The sequence below is a fragment of the Myotis myotis genome, unplaced genomic scaffold, assembly GCF_014108235.1.
Source record: "Myotis myotis isolate mMyoMyo1 unplaced genomic scaffold, mMyoMyo1.p scaffold_m19_p_15, whole genome shotgun sequence".
In the NCBI taxonomy this organism is placed as follows: Eukaryota; Metazoa; Chordata; class Mammalia; order Chiroptera; family Vespertilionidae; genus Myotis; species Myotis myotis.
The window spans coordinates 6,242,876-6,267,268 of NW_023416319.1; the positions used below are offsets into that span (position 1 = coordinate 6,242,876).

General features: G+C 42.5%; 1 protein-coding gene and 1 long non-coding RNA gene across 2 annotated transcripts in view; both read left to right on the top strand.

Annotated features, from left to right (window-relative positions):
- The first annotated feature begins 2,522 nt into the window (after window positions 1–2,522).
- Window positions 2,523–24,393, top strand: part of PDZD8 (PDZ domain containing 8) — a 63,190-nt gene continuing 41,319 nt past the window's right edge. The window contains exons 1-2 of the mRNA XM_036335846.1: window positions 2,523–3,648; window positions 22,934–23,059. Coding sequence (XP_036191739.1) covers window positions 2,777–3,648; window positions 22,934–23,059 — 998 coding nt within the window. The 5' untranslated portion in view covers window positions 2,523–2,776. The remainder of the gene's footprint in view (window positions 3,649–22,933; window positions 23,060–24,393) is intronic.
- LOC118669706 lies at window positions 6,490–22,790 on the top strand. The gene is made up of 4 exons (XR_004972100.1): window positions 6,490–6,937; window positions 17,115–17,211; window positions 19,912–20,043; window positions 22,706–22,790. It is a non-coding gene; the product is annotated as an uncharacterized LOC118669706 (long non-coding RNA).

Below are 24,393 nucleotides of genomic sequence, written 5' to 3' on the forward strand. Positions count from 1 at the left end.
CCAGCATTAATATTAAAGAAAAAAAAGGGGGGCTGCTGAATTGATATTCTTCCAGGGAATGCCATGAAAAACAACTGAGCTTCTATTAACACAGCATCACTTCCTGCAACACACAAGCTAGCCCCTACAAAAAGGAATTTCCAGCTCCAAATGGCAACAGTGCTGAGGTTAAGAAACCCTGGATTAGCTGATGACCTAGTGAAAGGCAAAAGCAGCAAAGCTCCAAAGCTGGCGGACATGTGCAGGTTGAAACCATGGAATGGACTGCCCAGGTGGCCTGTGATGGGGTCAGCCGGCGGGGGCTGGAGCGGCTAACCCAGGCCGCGGTGGGATGGTGGGACAGTCATCACTCACTGACATTCTGATTTTTAAATGGGGATACACCATATAAAATGCTTAACACTGTGCCTGGCACACAGTCAATTCTCTATAAATATCACTGCTATTATTGTAAGTGTTCAATTAATGCTGCCATTTTTAACACAAGGGAAAAATATTTTTATCTTCCTAAAAGGTGTTCTGAGCTCCTTCATGGATGTGGAGTGCAGCCCTTAGGAGACAAGGTTTGCTGGGGAATCAACTGCCTCTATAATGGATTTCAAAGATTTGAGATTCCCAGAGGTAATCAATCTGAGGAGTAAGAAAGAGGTGGGAGGAGGAAAGGAGAGGGAGGAGCCTGGTGGAGTACGAAACTGAGGACCCCCTCCCATGAACAACCTCCCCCTTGTGGGTGAGGAGGTGGTGGAAAACCATTTTAAGATGTAGGACAGGTCAATATACAGCTTGAGGCTGATGTATCTCAGCAGCATGAGGAATAATTCTTTTGCTCCACGCCATCTCCAGCTTCTGTGACATTTTCTACAATGGTGCATAGGTTTTATAAAGTAGGTTTTTGGTGGAAACCGAGGAGTTGCGTTGAAACAGTGGAGAACGGAGGCAGCGGCCCCGAAGCAGAGGCCAGGAGCCATAGGTGACCACGAGGACAGAAGGTGCCTCAAGCTCCCAGAAGTCCCAGTAGGGCCTTGGACTTTCTCAGGATGTGGAATGTGGGGGTTGAGCCTAGCTCCTCAGCAGACACCTGTCTTACATTTTTGCAGTAAACGAGCCATCTGGTCTTACACCTGGGCATGAGGAAGATAAGATGGGCCTGGTTCCAAAGTTCTGCACCTGCTCCAGTTGGGTCAGAATGTGGCCAAACTGTTTCTGTTCTAGAATAACCCAGAGTCTAAACAAACGCTGGCTTCAAACTCTTGGAGAGCTAGTGAGAGACCTGCCCTGGCTCCTCAGGGCCAGCCACAACCGGTATGACTTTGAGGTTATGTAACATCTGACCCTTGTAGGACTAGAGGTAGAAGTGTTTTTATGTCCACGTGATTGGAGCCGCAGACGCATCCGTGATGTAACAACCAAACAGGCAGACGGCATAAGGAATAACAAGGTTGCTGGGCAACCTGGCTTCATTACCTCTATGGCTTTGGTCAAGGTGCTCCGCTGGGCAAAATTCCCGGAAGTCTTTCCTGGCCCCCCACCTCACCCCAACTTCCCCTTCCTGTGCATCAGAGAACCAATAAGCCCCCTTCCAACTCTAGCAACCTCGGTATCATGACACAGAGAAGTGACCAAGGGCTTGGGGTCTAGTATTAGACAAACCAGACTCCGCTGTGTCACCCCAGGCAACTGTCTTTGCCTCTGTGCGGCACTGTTTGCATTTTGTAAAATGGTTGGGGGCAAACAACTGCCTCGCGGATGGACTCAAGGAGGTAATTAATACACAGGGCGCTTCACCCACTGCAAGAGCTTGACAGGGAGGGAGCCATGATCCATCTTCCAATCGTCTGACAAATTCATCTCACTCACCTCTCCTGCCCCAGCTCTTTCAGTTCCTTCTCATTTAAATCTTGAATATCTACTTGGGTGGTGAGTCTTAACATTGTTTTTCTCGGTCCCTCCTTCCCAGGACCCTCCCCCCGTGGACGCAGAGAGTCTGCAGATGGGATGGTTGGACAGCGACAGCGGTCTCCGAGGCAGGCAGTCCTGGGCTTAGGAAGTCCCCGAATGGCCAGTTCTGAGCCTCTGTGGGTAGCACTGTCCCGCGGGGAAAGCCGCCGCCATCCTACAGCTCAGGGGCGCGAGTGGAAGAGCCACCCTGCAGCAGAGGTAACCCACAGGGACCGCGGCCAACGACGGGGGATGGGCGCACCAGAAGATAACGGGATGACCGGGCTCAAACACGCGCCACGCCATCTCCGCCGGGCTTCCTTACCCTCCAACCGGTTGGCCCCGGCTAACCTCTCCGGTTTCGACAGTAGCTTCCGAAGTGACAGCCACGTGGACCGCGGGGGAATGGAACGTTGGGGCGGGGGGCGGGGCTGGAAGAGCGCTCCGCCGGCGGAGAGGGACCCGCGCACGCGCGCCCGGGCGCCGGCTGCCAGGCGACGCCGCCGGGAGCGCGCACGCGACTGACGTCACGTGACGTTCGTCCAATGAGCGAGGGCTGAAGGGACGCGCCGTCCCGCCCCCTCCCGCCCCCTGCGGCCGCCGCCGCCGCCGCTGAAGCAGCCGCCTTCGGGAGCGTCTGAGGAGCCGCGGGCGGCTGCAGCCTCGGGCATCGCGCGGCGCCCGCAGGAGCCGCCGGACGAGGCCCAGGGAGCAGCTCGTCCCGACCCCGCCGCCCGATGTCCTCAAGATGGAGGCAGCGGGGGCGGCGGCGTGAAGAAAGCCGCGCTGTGGGCGCGGGAGCGGTGGCCCGGGGCGTCCGGGCGGAGGCGGTGGCGGGATGGGGCTGCTGCTCATGATCCTGGCGTCGGCCGTGCTGGGCTCCTTCCTCACGCTCCTCACGCAGTTCCTGCTGCTCTACCGCAAGCAGCCCGAGCCGCCGCCGGACGAGGCCGCCCGCGCGCGCGACGGCTTCCGCTACATCAGGCCGGTGCCGGGCCTGGCCCTGCGGGAGTACCTTTATGGCGGCGGCGGGGCTGAGGAGCCCTCGGGCGCGCCCCCCGAGGCCGGCGCGACCCCGACCCCGACCCCGGAGACCCCTGCCCCACCGACGCGGGAAACCTGCTACTTCCTCAACGCCACCATCCTGTTCCTGTTCCGGGAGCTGCGGGACACCGCGCTGGCCCGCCGCTGGGTCACCAAGAAGATCAAGGTGGAGTTCGAGGAGCTGCTGCAGACCAAGACGGCCGGGCGCCTGCTGGAGGGGCTGAGCCTGCGGGACGTGTTCCTGGGCGAGACCGTGCCCTTCATCAAGACCATCCGCCTCCTGCGGCCCGTGGTGCCCTCGGCCGCCGGCGAGCCCGACGGCCCCGAGGGCGAGGCGCTGCCCGCCGCCTCCCCGGAGGAGCTGGCCTTCGAGGCGGAGGTGGAGTACCACGGGGGTTTCCACCTGGCCATCGACGTGGACTTGGTCTTCGGCAAGTCCGCCTACCTGTTCGTCAAGCTGTCCCGGGTGGTGGGGAGGCTGCGCTTCGTCCTCACCCGCGTGCCGTTCACCCACTGGTTCTTCTCCTTCGTGGAGGACCCGCTGATCGACTTCGAGGTGCGCTCCCAGTTTGAAGGGCGGCCCATGCCCCAGCTCACCTCCATCATCGTCAACCAGCTCAAGAAAGTCATCAAGCGCAAGCACACGCTCCCGAGTTACAAGATCAGGTGAGGGGCGGGGGCGGGGGCCTCGCTGCGGGGGCCCGGGCTGGGGCTGCCTGCAGGGAGCGGGAAGGGCCAGGGCTTCTCCCCAGCTCCGGCTGGTCCAGGGGTCTCCCCAGCCCTGGGCAGAGCCCTAGATCAAGGCCATCGGCGCACGCCCTTTCCTGGAAAGGCACTACTGTGGGCTAGGAACCCCTCTGCGTGTCCTCGGGCGCGCACGGTGCTGTCGGTGGGCGGAGGCAGCATATGGAGGGTGGAAGGGAAGTCAGGCCGCCCTCGTCCCCAGGAGTTGGCCCTGGGGCTGTTGAGAAACTATCTATGTGGTTGCTGCGTTAAGGCCACTTTGCAGCATCGCCTCGGCCACGTTGAGAAATTGTTCCTGGCCACAAAGTGCGGGCAGGAAGGATGTGCTGGTGCCCCGGACTGTTATGTTTGCCACTGGCAGGCCTCTTGCAGTGACAGCTTTCAGGGCAGAGGGTAGTGGCTTGTCCAGGAAAGCGAGTTGGGATACGTATTGTCGTTCTCCGTGCATGTTGTCTGAATGTTACCTGCCCTTTGGGGGTCGGTTCTGTCGCACAGACCCACGCTCTGCCCCGCGTGTGTCACCCTGTGGCTGTGAGTTCCTCTCACAGGACCTGACTCACCCGCAGGTAGTATTTTCGTGCTAGGTAGTGATTTCTAACTTTTAAAGCTCCCCTGTGTCTGGTGGCTTAATTTTATGTAGTATACTGTGTTGGTTAATGTACAAGGTTTGTTTTTGTGTATTTGGTGTTTGGGGCTTTTTGTTTTGGTTTTTAATGCTCTAGGGAGAAGTGGAAAGGAAAAGGAAGTTTTGTAGGGCCACACTTTGGTCTGGAAAGGATTGTTGTTGTTGGAGTATAAAGTGTCATGCATGGCTGTTTCTTCTAAAAAATGGCTGAATATTTAATTTCACTTTCTGTCCTTTAATTTTGTGTTCATTAAAATGTTTGACTTTTTTGGGTTTTGTCCTTTATCATAAAACTAGAGGCCCCGTGCACGAAATTTGTGCACAAGGGGAGGGGGAAAAGGAGAGGGCCCCTCAGCCTGGCCTGCACCCTCTCACAATCCTGACCACTGGTTCCTAACCCACTCACCTGCCTCATCGACCCTAACAGCCTCTGCATCCGCCCCCACTGTGGGGGCTTCATCCAGGACATACGGAATGACAGCGGAAGGTCCTCCACCTGTCCGGTCTAATTAGCATATTACCCTTTTATTATAGATTATGTCATCTGGTATTTGCCCTACCTAGTGCTGTTAGTGGAAGTTGCCTATTTCAATGTAGATCACTAATTTTCTATCAGTCTCAAGCCATCAGTGGCCCAGTTAATTCAGAAATATTTTGTTTGGGTTTAGGATGGGTTATTGACTTGTGTATGTGGCAGATTTCCCTTACTAATTATGACTTGTTTCAGGCTAATAGCCCAGAGTAACAGCTTAAAACTAAAACGGTCAGGTAGCAGAAGTTTACTACATTATGGAAATATTTCCATAGGTTTGCAGAGGATAGTGAACTGGTTGTTCACCGTGTTTGATTTCTTGTTCTGTGAAGTTGAACATGGTTTATGGAACCTGCTTTAAGCTCTGGAACATAAGTGACTAAATTATAAATGAGTTCTAGTGTTTAAGTAGTGAGAGGTTTATAGTAGTGTGAGGCTAAGAAAGTCATGAGAAAACTTTGCAGATTTTGATATTCTATCATAATATTGATGCTGATATTTTCTGGGCAACTCAGGTAATAAAAAATTTGACTTATTATTTGGGGGTTATTTGCAGAATAGTCAGTATTTGACTTATTATTTGGGGGTTATTTGCAGAATAGGGTTTTTTTAAAACTTAGAATTCAGTTAAATCTGAAGGAAATTATGAGTAGGAGTTATGAAGCCATTAATAGTAGGTCTATTACTTTGAAGGAACTTTATCATCTATCATTGAGTAGCCTCACCATTTGAAATACAGCTAAATTGCTTTCATTTACTTTATCTGAAGGATTTTTAAAAAACAGCATGCATTTGGTTATATATATATTTCAACTTTTAAACCTTAAACATTAAATGATCACCTCCAGAAATGTACACATTTGTGTTCTTTGTATTAGAAGGCATTTCAAAGATCAATCAGTAATTACTACACAGAATGTATTACTCAACCTGTAACTATTATTGTACACCTACTATGTGCTTATTGTTCTAGGTGCGGGGGCTTCAATACTAAACAGCCTCAACCTTTGTGGAGCTTGAATTAGCTATACTTAGTAAGATTTAAACTACAGTCTGATTGATGGGGTTGAAGTCACAAGGAAATTGATTTTAGTTTAGTAAGAGAAAAATATAGAAGTGTGAGGATAAAAAGGACTGTTTTGAGGAATGTTGAGATCTCTTGTCTGTGTAGCTGTTCTACCAGAAGTTTTTAAACTGGTGTTGTGGATGGATTCAAGTTTCAGCTAAGAGAATGAATTAAAACATATTTAAGATGTATAACAATTTTCATAATGAGAATTAAAGTATCTAGTGTTTATTCTTTTTTATAGATGAGGGAATAGTGCTCAGAGTAGTTAAATAACTTGCTTAAAGTCACACTGCTATCAAGTGGTGAAATCCAGCTCTGATCAAACCAGGCTGCCTTTATCTTAAACTCTCCCACCTTGTTCACAAGGGATTACATCTTTGGGCACTGCCCCATATAGCATTTCTTTTTTAATCCAGCAGATTTTGTTTCCAAATAGAAGGTCTTGCTAGTTTATCCTTTTTAACCACCTAATCTACTTAGTAGAGGTAAAACAGTAAAGAAAATTGTACTGAGTCTTAGAATCCTTTGGCACTGTTATTATATATTATGTAACAGAAATAACTTGCCAATTAACATTGTTGTCACTGCTTCCCTCTGTTTGTTTTTCCATTTTCATGTTGTTAAAGGAAAGGTGGCCCATCAGGATGGCCAGTTCCTGATATCTCATCTAAAGATGCAAAGGAGCTCAACTGGTGCTAAGGACCCAGCTGATTGACACTTCATTTTACCCAATTAACACAGTTTGTAAAACATTATATTTTTTTAAATGAGTTTTAATATGTATACATTTCTACATATTATAATTCTAATTTTACTAATATAACTCTAAATTCAGCCACCGCAATACTAATTATTTTGATTTTTTTCCTAAAAATGTGTACTTTAAAATAGTAAGTTAAAGTAGTGGCCGTTTTACAAAATTAACCCCAAAATTTAGTCTTCAAGAGAGAAAGACTACATGGAGAATCTGTCTTCAACATGAAATGTGAGTATAATAGTCCTAGGGTATTTAATTCTGGGATGCAGATATTGAACTTCTTTCTGAGGCTTCTGGTCTTAGAGTATTCTTGCTGTGTAGCTACCACTGGTTACATACTGTAAGGCCAAATTCAGTTTGCAGATACATTTTATTTGGCCTGCACTGTACAGTGTTTTATTGTTTGTTTGTTTCTTAATTGCCAACATTTGAAAATGGAAGTTTTTCCTGATTTGAATTTCTGGCTTCTCTTATGAAAAATTGGAAGATCTTGTGGCACCAGGACTGCATTCCTCATAGCAATAACAGGATGGAGAGATGGAGGCTAATAGCTGCAGGAAGCTTTAAACATCCTATATAATAAAAGGGTAATATGCAAATTGATCATAACAACATAACCACTGGTAATGACTGGTCACTATGACACACACTGACCACCAAGGGGCAGATGTTCAATGCAGGAGCTGCCCCCTGGTGGTCAGTGCGCTCCCATAGGGGGAGCTCTGTTCAGCCACAAGCCAGGCTGATGGCTGCCAGCACAACGGTGGTAGCGGGAGCCTCTCCCGCCTCCCCAGCAGCACTAAAGATGTCCGACTGCAGCTTAGGCCTGCTCTCTGCTGGCAAGTGGACATCCCCTAAGGGCTCCCGGGCTGCCAGAGGGATGTCTAACTGCCAGCTTAGGCCAGCAACTGGACATCCCCTGAGGGGTCCCAGACTGCGAGAGGGCACAGGCTGGGCTGAGGGACCCCCCCCCCCCCCCGAGTGCACAAATTTTTGTGCACTGGGCCTCTAGTAGTTTATAGTTCCCACCTGCTTACTATGGTACTTGCCTGGCCTATCTTCATATAAACTTGAGACTCTTACTAAATGGAGAGCATTACTGTTGATAATCAGTTATAATTTTTACTCCTCTTTAAACATTATATTTTTGAAGGAACTTGCATTGAGCATTTTTATTTACTTATTTATTTTTAAATATATTTTTATTGAATTTTAGAGAGAGGTAGAGAGAGAGATAGAGAGATAGAAACATCAATGAAAGAGAAACATTGATCAGCTGCTTTCTGCACATCTCTACTGGGGATCGAGCCTGAAACTTGGGCATATGCCCTGACCAGGAATCGAACCGTGACCTCCTGGTTCATAGGTTGAAGTTCAACCACTGAGCAACACCAGCCAGTCTGAAGTTGTTTTTAAAAGTCATTTATTTTCATTAGCTACTTCCTGAAGACTACCAGTGCCTAGTGTTGGGGTGGGTATGGTGAAGGTGATAAAAATGGTTATAACACAGTTCATGCTTTCAATATGGTTAGTCTTTCTGGGGAAAACAAACAATTAAAGCTCATTAAAATGGCATTTGGATATATTTAAGACCTTCAGATATATGAGAAACAAGAAGAGCAGGATCAGTATCTCTGCTAAGGCAAACCACCTGCTTACTATGTGTGGTATAATATTTTGTGACCTTAGGTTCCTTGGTGCCTAAATATAATCCAATAAATTTTTATTGCTGGTTTTACTTCTTGCAGGTTGGGTTTTCTTAAAGCTGGTTTGAATTATTGTGATTTAGGCATTTAAAACATTTAGATGGGAAATAATGAATTGATCAACTAAATCTTTGCTTTAGAAATTTGATTTACACATTGAAGGGAGAATAATTATGAGGAGACTGTTAGTTTCTAATCAGCAATATACAGGTCTGTTGGCTTTCCAAAAAAGCTCCCGTTTGTTCCTGAAAATAGACAAAGGAGATTATTATAAAGTCAGTGGTATTGGAGGAACATGCCTGGTCAAACACTTAATATTGACTAACAAATATTACTAATCATCCTATATAATAAAAGGCTAATATGCAGATCGACTGAATGGTGGAAGGACCGGTTGCTATGATGTGCACTGGCCACCAGGGGGCAGACGCTCGATGCAGGAGCTGCCCCCTGGTGGTCAGTGCACTCCGACAGGGGGAACACTGCTTAGCCAGAAACCGGGCTCATGGCTGGTGAGCACAGCCTCCGTTGCAGGCTGGTGGTAAGTAGCAAGGGGTCCCAGACTGCAAGAGGGATGTCTGCCTACTGGCAGACATCCCCCAAGGGTCCCGGATTGTGAGAGGGTGCAGGCTGGGCTGAGGGGACCCCCCGCCCCTCAGTGCACGAATGTCATGCACCGGGTCTCTAGTCTGTATAAGGCAGAGGCAAAGATAATAAAATCAGTTTCTAACTATATGCCCGATATGGTGTGGGCAGCTCCATGCACTTATTATCTTAATAGTTAAAACTACTGTGCAGGAGAGGTTGGTTATTTTTACAAATGTGGAAACTTGAGGCCTATAAGAGGTAAGTGACTTTCTGAAAGTCTCAAAAAAAAAAAAAAAAAAAAAAAAAGATCTAGACTCCCAAAGCCCATGCTGTCTTATTTCTGCAGAAATAGGAGTTTGCACACAAGCTGGTGTTAGGACCACGAGTTAAGAATTATTTTTACATTTTTAAACTTTTACATTTAAAGTTGTTTAAAAGAGAAGAAGAATATGAGACAGACCATATGGATCCACAGATTCTAAAATATCTGGCCCTTTATAAAAGGTTTGCTAACCCTTGCTCTAAACTCTTTAATAAAACCCTAAAACAAAAACTGTGCTTAAATGCCTACCAAAAAAGGAGCACATATGCATATATAATGAAAGGTACTCTTAAACCTTTTTTTGAGAGTTCTTTCTTTTTGAAAAGCTAATGAAAACTGGATACTCTGCAGGAAAATGCATAATGAAGTTTTCATTTAATTTCATGAAATTTATAGTCCCCTCAAAATCTGTCTAGGGTTCTTAGACTCCAGGTTGAGTAGTAAACAGAGACAGAAGGATTCAACTTTGTTGTCATACATCTAACTAACGCTAACATGCTAAACTAAAAACTAGGCTCTTCATAATTTTGCTGGTCTTTATAGAATGTATACAGGATTTGTGTAGCTCAGGCATTTCTTTTTTTTTTATTAATTAAATCTTTATTGTTCAGATTATTACATTTGTTCCTCTTTTTTCCCCCCATAACTCCCCTCCACCCAGTTCCCACCCCACCCTCCTCCCTCACTCCCCACCCACTGTCCTCATCCATAGATGCACGATTTTTGTCCAGTCTCTTCCCGCATCCCCCTCACCCCTTTCCCCCCCAAGAATAGCCAGTCCACTCCCTTTCTATGCCCCTGATTCTATTATAATCACCAGTTCATTCTGTTCATCAGATTATTCACTTGATTTTCAGATTCACTTGTTGATAGATGTGTATTTATTGTTCATAATTTGTATCTTTACCTTTTTCTTCTTCTTCCTCTTCTTAAAGGATACCTTTCAGCATTTCATATAATACTGGTTTGGTGGTGATGAACTCCTTTAGGTTTTTCTTATCTGTGAAGCTCTAAAACCTCTCTGCCCCAAAAAGCGTGACCTGTCACGCCCACTCCCCCATTAAGATTCCCTATTGCATGCTGAGACATAGTGAATCAGTTGTTTGGTAGGAGTTTCTACCACTAAATACCTTGTTTAGAAGTTAAATACCCTACATTTCTTCCCATCACATTCTTCATTTTCTCAGAACAATGTCACCAGGAAACCAGTGCTGTTAAAACATTCCTTTGTTCTTTGCTAGAGTCAGGAACTAACAACTTTGGCATGGCATCAGAGCACATCACATTTCATTGGAAAGTCATAAAGTAACTACCTGGTCATTGGCAGAAGTTTTACAGAGTAGTTTTTAAATCTCTCTTGCCACATTGCTAAGACTGGCATAAAACCACATACTTATTGTATTTGTACCAGGGAAGAATGAGGTGTGCTACTTATTTACCTTCAGATAAATAGAACTGCAGGTGCCAAGTAGAGACTGCCAGTACTAGAGAACAACTTCATTCTTTTGGGTTAAGGCTATAGAGAAGTACTTAAGTTGTCTATTCTGGTAATAGAGCTTTGGAGTAATGTGTACCTGATTTCAGCACTATTAAGGCCTTATCTTCCCTTAGTCTAAGTGTCCATGGAAATAAAATGGAAATATCTATCTAAAAGGGTGTAATAAATGTCTCATATATGAAACCTACTGAATAAATGTATCTTTCCTTTAGTACCTAATTGAATATACATATTTATTGATTATGCTACATTTGCCAGACAGTTTTCTAGAGATATTTCAGACACTTTACTAGATAGATGTTAGACATTAGCCTAGGTAATGTATTACAAATGTTTCCCTTTCAATGAGTGATAAGCTCATTGAAAAAATTCAGTTAGAAAATATGAAATATTAAAGTGAAAACTCTCTTGTAATGTCTTTAAAGGAAACTTAAATTTAGAGACTGTGCATCCATGTTTTTTCTAAATGTATTCTAATTTATTAAATTTATTAAGAACAGAATCATAGTTGGTACCTTGCTTTTTATGTTAGTACTAGAGGCCCGGTGCATGAAATTTGTGCAGGGCGGGGGGGGGGGCGGGAGGGGTCCCTCAGCCCAGCCTGCCCCCACTCACAGTCCGGGAACCCTCAGAGGATGTTCTACTGATGGCTTAGGAGGCTCAGAGCAAGTGCCCTGCGCATGTGTGTGTCCACTGGGGGCCTGCCCCCACCTGCTCCATGGAGGCTCAGAGCAGGCGCCGTGTGTGTGTGTGTGTGTGTGTGTGTGTGTGTGTGTCTGTGTGTCTGTGTGTCTGTCTGTCCACGTCCACCTGCTGGGGGCCTGCCCCCAGCCACACTGCGGAGGCTCAGAGCAGGCACCCCTCTGTGTTGATCTCTCAGGCTCCAGGCCACACCTGCGTGTTTTCTCAGGCTCGGGTTGCACCCGGCCCTTCCTACTGAGCTGGTCATGACCTTTAGGGAGTCCTGACCTCATTTGCATATATATATATCTTGCTTTTTTAAAAACTATATCTTGGGTTTTCTAAATATACCTACTTCATTTGTTTTAATAGGTACTTAGAATTACATTGATCAGAAATACCATAAGTTAACCAATTTCTTGTTGATTGTTTTTCAGTTTCTCATTAATATAAATAATGATACCATAAACATTTTTCTACCTATATCTTTGTGTAGATACTAGGTTTTTTCTTTTCAGATTTTTTAGTTTTATTTATTTTTGGTTAGGTTTTTGCAAATTTTATAATAGTATTTAGGAGCATAAAGAAGTTAAAAATGTAGTCCTCCCCTTTTTACTTTTATCCCCCTGAAAATGCTAAGTCTGAGGTGTACACTTAACTCTACTCTGAAACACGTATATACACAAGCTTCTTATATATATAGGAGGTGCCTCTCCCTCTATCCCACTCTCACCATCTCCTCCTCCCTTTCTCCTTAATAATAAAATGGGGGAACATAATATAAATGTGACCCTCCAAAATGGGTCTGTAAGTATAACATGGACATTTCTCCAGCAATATGTATGGGTCTGATTCATTCACTGCTTTACTCCATTCCTGGCCATTGTAGTCTCTCTTTCTCTGATGTTGTCTTCTATACTCTTCCTCTCAGTCTATTCTGGCCTCCTTGGCTGTTCTCACATTCCAAGTATGCACCCATCACAAGGCCTTTGCTAGTCCTTCTTCAGGAATGTTTTCCCGCAGATAGCCAAGGAGCTCACCCCATCACTTTTCAGGTCCCTGCCTAAATTGTCACCTTTCAACTATAAAACATATTAGTACTTTATGTTCAGTCCCCCTCCCCCCCAAGCTTTTTATTGGTCTATAATATATATGCATTTGCATGTGTGTTTGTGTGTGTATATACAGAAACTGCCCGAATCCCAAGTGTACACTTGATAAATTTTCACAAAGTGAATTCAGCCACATAACTGAAGTACTGGGACTTTGAGTTCAGGCTATCTAAAGAATACTCATATTCTTTAAATTTCTTAAATAAAATATATGAAACATATCTTATTTAACCTATTTTTTAAAAATATGTTTTTATTGATTTTAGAGAGAGAGGAAGGCAGAGGGAGAGAGATAGAAACATCGATTGGCTGCCTCCTACACAGCCCCCACTAAGGAGGAAGCCCGAAACCCAGGCATGTGTCCTGATCAGGAATCAAACCTGAGATCTCTTAGTTCAGGGTTGGATGCTCAACCACTGAGCCACACTGGCTGGGCTTATTTAACCTTTTAATGGTTTATGGTTGTCATAAAGACAGGTTGATGGTATGTAATACAGTTCTCATTGTAAAATGAGTACTGAAGAGGAGTGTCCTCCCCCTACACACGTGCACACACACATGCTGATTGAAGACTCCCATGGTTGACAATGCTGACTTCAAGGTCTGTGCGGCACCTATGAAGGCCTTCTCCCCTCCTCTCATTTCCACACACAAGCAAAAACAAAACATGAATGTGTTTGCAACCTTCTCTGACACTCCAGGAGCCTTGATTTTAAATTCCACATCCCTAGGAAAGGTCAGTATCGATAAACTGTAGGTAATACTTTCCTTGGACTAGTATAGAATAGCAATAAAACTTATTTTCACTGGTCTGGTGCATGATTACCAATTTTTATGTAATCAGCGGAATGTATTTCTTTTTTATCTAATCATGGACATTGGGTATTTATGCCCACGATTTCTTCATGAATTGTATGGAGAATGAAGCTGATGATATGGTGGATGGAGTACTGAAATGTCTGTGCTTTGATTTGCATTCTATTGCTAAAAGAGCTAGATAATTTCCCTCTTCCCAGCATAATTAGTTCTTGATGGTATGTACTTAAAAATAAAAATGCTGTGATTAGCACAGAAAAAAAGTGTTTTCGTTGGGTTTATTATTTTTTATTAGGTACCTGTTAGGTGTACTTGGTTTGTTGGTAAGGTATATGCCATTTAGAGCAGGTATATGTGACCTAAGTATATTTACAAATTGGTATTTCTTTTAGGATCAACTCTATATTCTACCTATATAATTTGTATAAGTGACTACTATTTTTTTTTTTTCTGTAAAACCTTAAATAGCAATAACAAGGAGATATAATTTCTGTTTAGTAGCTGGCTACAAGAATATATTTTGAAAAGCAACTGTATTATTCTTAGATACAACTATTTCATACAGATATCAATATCTACAAAATAGCGTATCTGCTGTTTGTGTTACATGCCAATTTGCACACAGTAATCAGTTGTTCCTGAATGCCAGATTATACACATACTCATTACTAGGGATGATTGTGGTTGCTGACTACACAGTCTTGCTAGCTCTTAGTCATTTAAACAAGTAAATAATTCAAAGCTTTTAGTTCTGTGAAACTTGCTGAGGTTAAAGTAAGAGTTATTCTATTATAGTTAATTTCATTGTATTTTTATAATGCATTGAAAATCTTATTTTGCCCTCACCATTAAATATAATATTTTTTGTAAAATTTAGGACAGGTGATGTCTGGTTTATTTTAATATTTGAAAAGGTTATCAGTTCTCAGTATTTAGCTTTAGATTTTAATCAGGACTAGAATTGCAAACTCTTGACATGGAAGAATTTAAAATATGTTTGTAGCCAAATTATGTGTCTAAATTATGGGCCATTTTTTAGTAAATTGCGTACTTAAAATATTTAGATAAATTACTCAAAATATTTGAAATTTTTAGTACTATAGAGTTAGAATTTGGACTCAGTTATCCCAAGATTCCTGTCAGTCAACAGACTCTATGATAATAATTGTTGGAGCCTTGGGGATACTCTATGCTCTTAAGGCTTCTCTTGAAAGTAATTCAGTCTCTTGCCCTGAAACAATAGGATTATATCATGAGGAACTTCAGCTTTATTCCTGGAATTACTATTGATTTGTTGATTTAGTGTATCCTTGGACAAATTGTGCAACTTACTATTTTTGAGACTGAGTAAAAATCTAAAGCTGTTAAAGTTCTTAGAGAAAATAATTATGTAAATGTAAGGTAGTGTTATTCACTTCTTTTTTACTTTTGCATAGGTCAAATGCAGGAATTTTTTGCAAATATGCAGGTACAAATCATCTTTAAAATATTTTCGTTTAATAAGTTTGACTTTAGGTAATTAAAAACTAAGAGAAGCAGAGATACTAGTACAAATAAAATTAAAAATCATTTAACTTAAGAAGGTGCTTTGTTACTTTTATTTGGCTAGAGGAGAAAGTTGGACAGTTAAAGTATTAACTTTTTCTCATTTCTCTTGTTCAGATCTTTTGCTGTTCCTTACCTAATACCTAGAATGGAGTTCTTGTCCATTTGGTACATTTAACTGGCTTTAGAAGACCAGTCCTCTGTATTATATACTTTATTGTTCATTGTCTTTACCATAGTAGGGAGGTAATACTTTTGTCTTAAGATGTTTTCTCTTCCTCCATCCACTAGACTTCAGAAGAGATTCCATTTACTGAGTAAATGTTTGATATCGTCTTTGTCACTGGGCACTGTTCTAAAGAAAATTAGTGCTGAGAGGGAATAAATGATATACTTAAAGTAAGATTAATAGGTTACAACTTTGAATTTAAGAATTGCCATAGCTAAGACTTGGTACATCAATGGTTTCCAAAAGTGTGGCTTGGGGATTCTGTTGGATCTCCAAGACCCTTGGGCTTGGGTGTCTACCAAGTCAAAACTATTCTCATAATTATACAAAAATATTATTTACCTTTTTATTCTCTCACAAGTGTACGTTGGGGTTTTCCAGGAGTTACATGATGTGTACTTATATTATCATCCTGGTGGCTAATGGGATGTGAGCTTGTGTTGTTATTATGTTTAAAAGTGCTATCATTTAAAATTTCTAATGTGGTAAATATTTCTATATATAAAAGCCTAATATGCTAAGTGTCCAACCATTTGACCAGTTGTTATGACACGCACTGACCACCAGGGGGCAGACGCTCAATGCAGGAGCTGCCCCCTGGTGGTCAGTGTGCTCCCACAGGGGGAGTGCCACTCAGCCAGAAGTCAGGCTCACGGCTGGCAAGCGCAGTGGCGGTGGTGGGAGCTTCTCCTGCCTCTGCTGCAGTACTAAGGATATCCGACTGCTTGCTTAGGCCCGCTCCCCCTGTCAGTCAAACGTGGCCCCCCCCGCCCCCCAAGGGTTCCTGGACTGTGAGAGGGCGCAGGCTGGGCTAAGGGACTCCTTCCCTCCCCGCCTCCAGAGGGTGCAGGCCAGGCTGAGGGACTTCCTCCCCCTCCCCCCCCCCAAGTTCATGAATTTCATGTACGGGGCCTCTAGTGATAATAACCCAAATAAACAATGGCTCTTTGGAGTCCTTACTACTTTCTAAAAATGTATAGGGATTCTGTGAACAAAATATTTGAGAACTGGTCTAACTTGAAATTTACTTATTTTTACTATATGTAAAAGAGGTGCTCCTGTTGCCTCACTTGCCAAGTCAGCTTTCATAAATATTAGATACAGAATTTTCAGTTGATTTATAGTATTGCTTGTATACCTTGGTGTTGTAAGGAGCACAAGGTTGCGTATTTCAGTGCAGTTTGACTGTACCACTTACTATGTGATCATGGAAAGCCACTTCAACTTCCTCTTAGTTTCTTCATATATAAAATAAGTCTGTACATTGTTATGAGTCATGAGAATCGGGGGTATGAAAGTATGTAATTTACAGAACTGTATAAAGTGGCAATTTTTATATTCACTTATTTAAAGGCATGTGTTGGAGGAGCTGGTAAAGAGGAATAGAAGGAATTTGGATTTGAAAACAGTTTTCATGGTTCTGTCCCCCCTCCCCTCTATTTTTTTTTTAATTTTGTGAAAACTGAGAATTTTAATTTAATTGATCATAGGCTATGGTCAGAGGCCCTCATGTGATTGGGTCATGCTGAAAATAAAGAGATATGAGATTTATCAGATATGGTCAAGAGAATTACTTTGGTTCCCTAAGCAACTCATTTGATACTTTATCTCTAGAGCACAGGCTATCAGTTAACATTGACTCACCTTTGAGTCACCAGCTATTAAGTTCTGTTATGAGGACCTGCAGCCCTATTATCACTCTTTTGTTCAGCGTTTATGTAAAACCACTTCAGAAAATTGTGAAGCATTTTAGATATTGATTATTCTATGCAGAATTAGGAGTTAAAAGTGGACATTTCTTATTAATTAGAGGATATATGAGAGAGTTGGGGTGAGGTTTTTTGTAGCAGTATTTGCTATCCTTGTTCTTAGTTTAATAACTATTGTGGAATACTTTTTTCTCCTTAGGAGTACAGAAATTAAAATCATTCTCCCAAGTATGGACTTTGTCAGCATAGTGCACACCAAGGAATTCCGTAAATAGAACAATTCTCCATTGGTTTCTGTAAGTCAGTTTCTTAATATTCAGTTTAATGTAATCCTTAGTTATAAAGCTTAATGGCTCAGGTACTAAGGTGATAATTAGGGCAGGGAGGCATATTGCCTATTGTTAATTTCATATCCTCACAAAGAACACAATTTTAAAAAATTGCCGAAACCGGTTTGGCTCAGTGGATAGAGCGTCGGCCTGCGGACTGAGAGGTCCCAGGTTCGATTCCGGTCAAGGGCATGTACCTGGGTTGCGGGCATATCCCCAATAGGAGATGTGCAGGAGGCAGCTGATCGATGATTCTCTCTCATCGATGTTTCTAACTCTCTATCTCTCTCCCTTCCTCTCTGTAAAAAAATCAATAAAATATATATTAAAAAAAAAATTAACTAGTATGGGGACTGAAATTATGCCCATGTGGAATCTGAAATCTGAGGAAGACAGACAGCTATAACCTTGAGCATCATACATGGTGAATGCTGAGTTCTGAAACAATTCTTTGTGGAAGGGAAGGCATTTGCTGCCTAACATGTCTCTAGGAGACCAGCCTTAAAATAGATAAATGGAAAGTGTGATAGGAAATATTTCTAGAGCAGCCCACTGTACCAAATGCTTATATGAACTTTCTCATCTAATCTATAATAATAAAACCATAATATGCTAATTAGACCGGACAGCCAAATGACCTTCCAGACGTCATTCTGGATGACGTGGTGGCAGGGGCCGAGGCAGAGGCGGTTAGGGGCGATCAGGCTGGAAGGCGAGCAGTTAGGGGTGATCAGGCAGGCAGGCAAGTGGTTAGGGGCGATCAGGCAGGCATGCAGAATGGTTAGGGGCAGTCAGGCAGCCAGGCAGGCAAGCAGTTAGGAGCCAGCAGTCCTGGATTGCGAGAGGGATGTTTGACCATTGGTTTAGGCCCTATCCCGCAGGGCCTAAACTGGCAGACATGTGGAATCAGGCCTAAACTGGCAGACATACCCTGTGGGGTCCCAGATTGGGAGAGGGTGCATCTGGGTTGAGGTTCCCCGCCCCCCTGCATGAATTTGGTGCACCGGGTCTCTAGTCCTTATAATAACTACCTTCTACAGATGAATAAACTGAAGCTTTCAAAGTCCAAATAGCTTGCCCAGGGTCTCAAAGCTAGTAAGTGTTAGAACCAAAATTCAAAACCAAGTACTGACTCTAAAATGTGTGTGCTTAACACTTCTTTAAATTGCCTTGTCAGGAAGAAACTGAGAAGTGAAGGATGCTACGAGCTTTTTATTATTTCATGTAATTCTGATCACAGCACTGTGAGGTAGAGGTGTAATTAGTATCCTCCTTTTGTATATAAGGAAACTGAGGCTTAAAGTCAGAATATATTTGAGGTCATATTGCTGGGAAGCAGCAGAATGGGATTCCAAGCTCAGCTGTTTAGTTTCAGAGTCTGCTGTTAACCACCGTTCAGTACCTATCATGTGTTTCTTTCCTCCTGCATTTCACAATTTAGTTGGGAGGAAGGAGTGGTCTGGGAGAGCTAGAGAGAGACAGGAATGTAAACAGGGTGATTGGTGGCATAATAGAAATGTGTATGAAGTGCTTTTAGAACACAGAGGGAGCAATTACCAGATGGTAGAGAAGGGGGAACAGTTTACAAAGAGGGGTGACTGAAATAGAACTTGAACAGTGAAAAGAGCTTACCATGTAGGGCTAGTTACGGAATCAGAGTGGTTAGCAGGCAGTCTCTTAGGAGAAATAATATGACAGTACTAACCTTAGAAAGCATGGAGGAGCTTGGTGTATTAATTGCCTTTTTAATGTAATATCAATTGAATTGTCTAAGTAAAATTGAACATTTGAAATTTAGACTCATGGTTTACCAATACATATAGGAAATTAAGAGTATTTTGAACCACTGATACTTTGTTTTTTTTTATAGCTTACATCTAGTTTTGTATTAGTGTACTGTACTTTACATAATAATGTGCATGATAAAATTATGGCTGATTGAGGTTTTGTAATTATATTTAAATGCAGCAGGGGAACTCATTATTTAAAGGAATACTGAGATGCCTCTAGAGAACAATAAATGAAGAAACATTTTGATCACCTGATTGATTCGGTTTATATATTTGGTTTAGGAGAATTTGGAGCACAATTATGTGTGCTAGTTTCTTATGTGAGACTGAAAGGCAAAAACCACACAGAACTCCCAATTCCCTGTTTATAGCTGCCTGTTCTACATTCTTCCTTAGGCAAGATGTAGTGTTGTTTGTATTCCTGAAATAGGACTGTGTCTCTGAGTGCCTAACTTTGGTCTCCCTGTTCCTAAGTAAGCGTAGTTGCTGAAGTTGTTAAATGACGTTTGAGCTGGCTGTTAAAAGACAGTTTAGCTTTAGGCACAGGGAGATAGGATGGAAGTACAGTGTAGGTGGAAGAAATAGCAAAGGGACAGAATATAGGGTATTGTGCGATATCTGTAGAGCTTCAGCGAGGAAGCCAGTATGCCAAAAGGTGAGCATGGAGAAAGAAGAAAACCAGGATTTGTGTGTCCCATTACATGCCAGGATCTTTACTAAGTGCTTTACATCTGTGAACTCTCTAATATAGATGTGGTTTGCTTATAAATCTTAGAGATGTGGTAAGTCATGTTTGGTAGCTTTTTATTAAGAGAAAGAAAATGTTTGTTTTTTATTTTAAAAATATTCTTTTTAAGAAAAGGAAATGTAATTTCAGAAGTTACAACATTCTAACTAATCATGAAAACCTGAACCAGGCCAATGGGAAACACAGAAGAACAGCAGAAGAGACATTTTAGAAATATTACGGAGGGGAATGGAGGTGGATGGGACTCATTGGTTGTAAAAGGTAACTTCAGGTTTCCAAGTATCTATGAAATTAGTGGTGCCAATAAGATAAAACAGGAGAGGAGGAACAAAGTTTGAAGAAAAAGTATTTAATTTACTTTAAGCATTAATACATGAAACTTACAAAAGCAGTAAGATCAAATGATGTTGCTAAGGAAACTAGAAGAGAAATAAGAGAAAACCCAGGTTGTTTTAGTATAGAGTACAAACCTTCTACTTCTTCATTATGGAAAATTTTAAACTTAATCAGAAATTAAGAGAATAGTTCAAAACCCCGTTATCCATAACCAGATAATTAACTTGTGGCCACTTTGGATCATCTATATCTCCCTGCAATCTCCTCTCCTGATTATTTTGAAACAAATCTCTAGGAATTGGGACTATCCTATCTATAATAATAAAAGCATAATATGCTAATTAGACCAGATGCCCTTCTGGTCCAAGCCCAGGCTGCGAGGGAAGCCTGGGTCCCGGGTGCCAGAGGGAAGCCAGTGCTTGCAGCCAAGGGAAGGAAGGCCTACTCTTGCACGAATTTTGTGCATTGGGCCTCTTGTCCTATATAATAAAAGCCCAACGACTGAACGGCAGAATGACCGGTCCACCAGTCTCTATGACACGCAGTGACCACCAGGAGGCAGACGCTAAACACAGGAGCTTCCCCCTGGTGGTCAGTGAGCTACCACAGTGGGAGCACCGCTCAGCTAACCGGGATGAGCGGCTGCTCCCACTGCAAACCCCAGGCCAACGGGCAGGAACCCGGGCTGCGATCGTCGCCACCTCCTTCTCGCTCCCTGCCTCCTCCTGTGGATACCTGCAGGCTGCGCAGCGCTGCTGCTGGGCTCTCAGAGCTGACCCCGGAGGCTGGGAGGCAGGTTCTTGGCTGCCTGTAGGCCTCGTGGGACTGAGGCCTACTCCGCCGCCTCTCAGTGTTATTGTCCCTGGGCCTGGCCCTGACCGGGTCCCATGGAGAGGCAAGTGCTCCGGCTCCACGGAAGATGCTGGACCAGGGAGCAGATTCTCAGAGGGCAGGTCCACAGCCACTCGGTTGACCAGGATGAGCAGGCTGATCCCCATAGGCCACGCCCCCCACCAGTTCACAAATTCTGTGCACCATGCCTCTAGTAATCTATAAGATTCTAAATGTGTTATTTTCACAGCACCTTCCCTCCTTGACAACCTCTGCCTGAATATTTCCAGAGATAGAAGGCATGCAAGGCAATGAGCTAACTGTGTTCGTTTTTTTATTAGCTCTAATTATTAGAAAGTTTTCTCTTTTATTGAGCTAAAAATCCTAACAGTCTTAGTACTTTGCCAAGGACACACAAGCCCATGTTGAAGTCAAGAAAGGATTTAGACCTCAGAATGTTTTTATATTGGGTTTGTAGTAAACCCTTTTTCTCTAAAGATCATAGTGTTTGCAAACAGTTTTTCTGCTGCCATGTGTTCAGGGTGCTCATAGAGCAGTTTTGAAGACACATCTTAGTCAGAGCAAAAGCTTATTTTAGATCTTTAAAAAAGCTTCTCTCAGAGCCACATATGAGTAGATGGCTTAGCTACTCTTGTGTGTAATTTAACACTATATTTTTTAAATGTTACTGAAGTAATTCACATTTTTTAATTAAATGTTTTTTCTTTTAAAATTTTACTGAAGTATACTAATCATAAAAATTCAGTTCAATTAATTTTTACAAAGTGAACAGAGCAGCATTCAGAACAAGCAATAGAATGTTACCAGCAACCAGGAAGTCCCTCATATGCCACCTACTCACTACCTCGACACTGCTCTGCCTAAGAGTAACTACTATCCTGACTTCTACACCATTTCTTTTGGGTTTTGTTTTGGTTTTGTTTTTTTGTTTCTTTTTGAACTTCATATAAATTGAGTCATACCATATGCACTCATTAGCTTCTTTAGCTTAATAGTGTATTTATGAAATTAATCCATGTGTACTGTGTGGATGTAGTTTATTAATCCATTGTATATATATGTGGAGTGCTTATTATATTTGCTATAGAGTATTTCACTCTGTGACTGACCTCAGTTTATTCCTCTATTGTTGGTGGACTGTTGGATTAGTGCTATTATAAATATCCTTGCACAAATCTTTTGGTGAACCTGCCACGCGTCCAAAATGGCAACCATCCCGCTTGTGTCTACAGACACTTATGGTGTACTAAGGTTGAACATTTGTGCACATTTCTATTGGATATATCTAAGAGTAGGATTGTGAAACCTTGGTTCTTGTCAGGGACCTTCAGATTGGGTTTAGAGTATATGTTCCAGCAGAAAACAGGATGGTAATCAAATCAGCCTCAGGGACTGTAGACCAGGCTCTGGAGTTACATTTGAGTTCTATTGTGGACTGAATTGTATCCTCCAAAATTCCTATCTTGAAGCCCTAACCCTTAATGTAACTATATTTCAAAGGGCCTTTAAGAAGGTAATTAAGTTCAAATGAGATCATAAGGATGGAATCCTAATTCAATAGGACTGGTTTCCTTAAAAGAAGAGGCAATAAACCAGGAATTGTGTGTACAGAAAAAAAAGTCATGTGAGGATACTGCAAGAAAATGCCTGTCTACAAGCTAAGGTGCGAAGCCTCACTAGAAACCAGCTGTGCTGGGACCTAGAGACTCTAGATTTTCTCTTTCTTTGTTCTCAGTGTCCTGCCTTGTCAATGAGGGCATGCCAAAGAGCCAGGAGGTCTGGTGCCGCAGAGAAGGCAACATTTGCTGCCAGTTTGGAGGCATGTAGTAAGCACTGGTTTTGTTGGCCAGTGTTTGGTATTTTGTTTTGTTTTGTGTTGTTTTCCTACAAGTAGGCTTTGTTATTATGCTTTAAACTGTGGTGTGTATTACTCAAAAATTTAGACTTATCTTTATTTTTTCAGGTTTAAGCCATTTTTTCCATTCCAAACCTTGCAAGGATTTGAAGAAGATGAAGAAGATCATATCCATATACAACAATGGGCACTTACTGAAGGCCGTCTTAAAGTTACATTGTTAGAATGCAGCAGGTATGGCCTTTGTTTTGTCATTCCTACATTATGGGAAAGAAAGTACAGTAAAATGTGCTTAGGCAGTATTTGTGTTTATTCTCCCTCTGTGTGGATTTATATTGTATTATCTGTAAATTAATTCATCGTAAATTTTAAAACAGTAGTCCTTTCCACTTTGAAAAAAAAAAAAACATATACATATACATATACACACACACACACACATTCTAATGGGGGGGGGGCATTTATTCTTTACTGATTCCCAAACTTTTTAGATGCATGATACTCTGTTGGCATACCTGACTTATATCTATAGGTGTTCATAGCGTAACAGTTTTGAGAATTGTTTGTGATAATTGAAAATACTCTGGAAGTGAGAAATCAGACTTGGAAACCCCTGTGATGCTTAGAATTTTAGAGCTTTCTGAAAGGATCTGGTCCAGCCTCCTTATTTTATTGTACCAGCCCCATAGTCTAAGCCAGCCGTGGGCAAACTACGGCCCCGTGGGCCGGATCCGGCCCGTTTGAAATGAATAAAACTAAAAAAAAACAAAACAAAAAGACCGTACCCTTTTATGTAATGATGTTTACTTTGAATTTATATTAGTTCACACAAACACTCCATCCATGCTTTTGTTCCGGCCCTCTGGTCCAGTTTAAGAACCCATTGTGGCCCTCGAGTCAAAAAGTTTGCCCACCCCTGGTCTAAGCTGTGTTCATATGTTTCTTGAATTGCTTACTACACTAGCCTTCTTACTTATGTTGACATAAGAACATCCAAACCTGTAGAGAATTTTTATAAGTGTTTATTTGAGCCAAACTAATGACATGCCAGAAGCAAGATCTCAGATGCTCCGGAGAATGACAGTTTTGCAGTCTTTTGTACATTTGAAATGAAGGAGGGAATGTAAGGAAAATTATATGAAGGTGGGAGAGGACAAGAATAATTAACAAGATTATGTGCTCCCTTTAGGGTGGTTATGCTTCTGAGGGGTCTAAAAAAAAAGGGTTACTCTGGCATTTCAAAGGTGTGTTAAACTAAATGCACAAGAACAATGGACAGAGCTTGCTTAAGGCAAAGATAAACCTTTTCATAGGTCTAAGGCTTAGCTATCCACGATGACCTGCCCAGTTAGGAATTTATGATTAGATCACCTGTGAGGTTACTTTCAGTTAGATTTATTGCAGAGCCCCTTTTGTCCACACTTATTTCCTAACAGTGGTTATCAATATAACAACCAGAATGATATTTTCAAAATGCAAGTCTAATTGTCACTCTCTTAATATTCTTTAAAGCCTCCCCCCATTACTCTAGAATACAGACTCAAATCCTTGCCAGGGCCTAAATACCC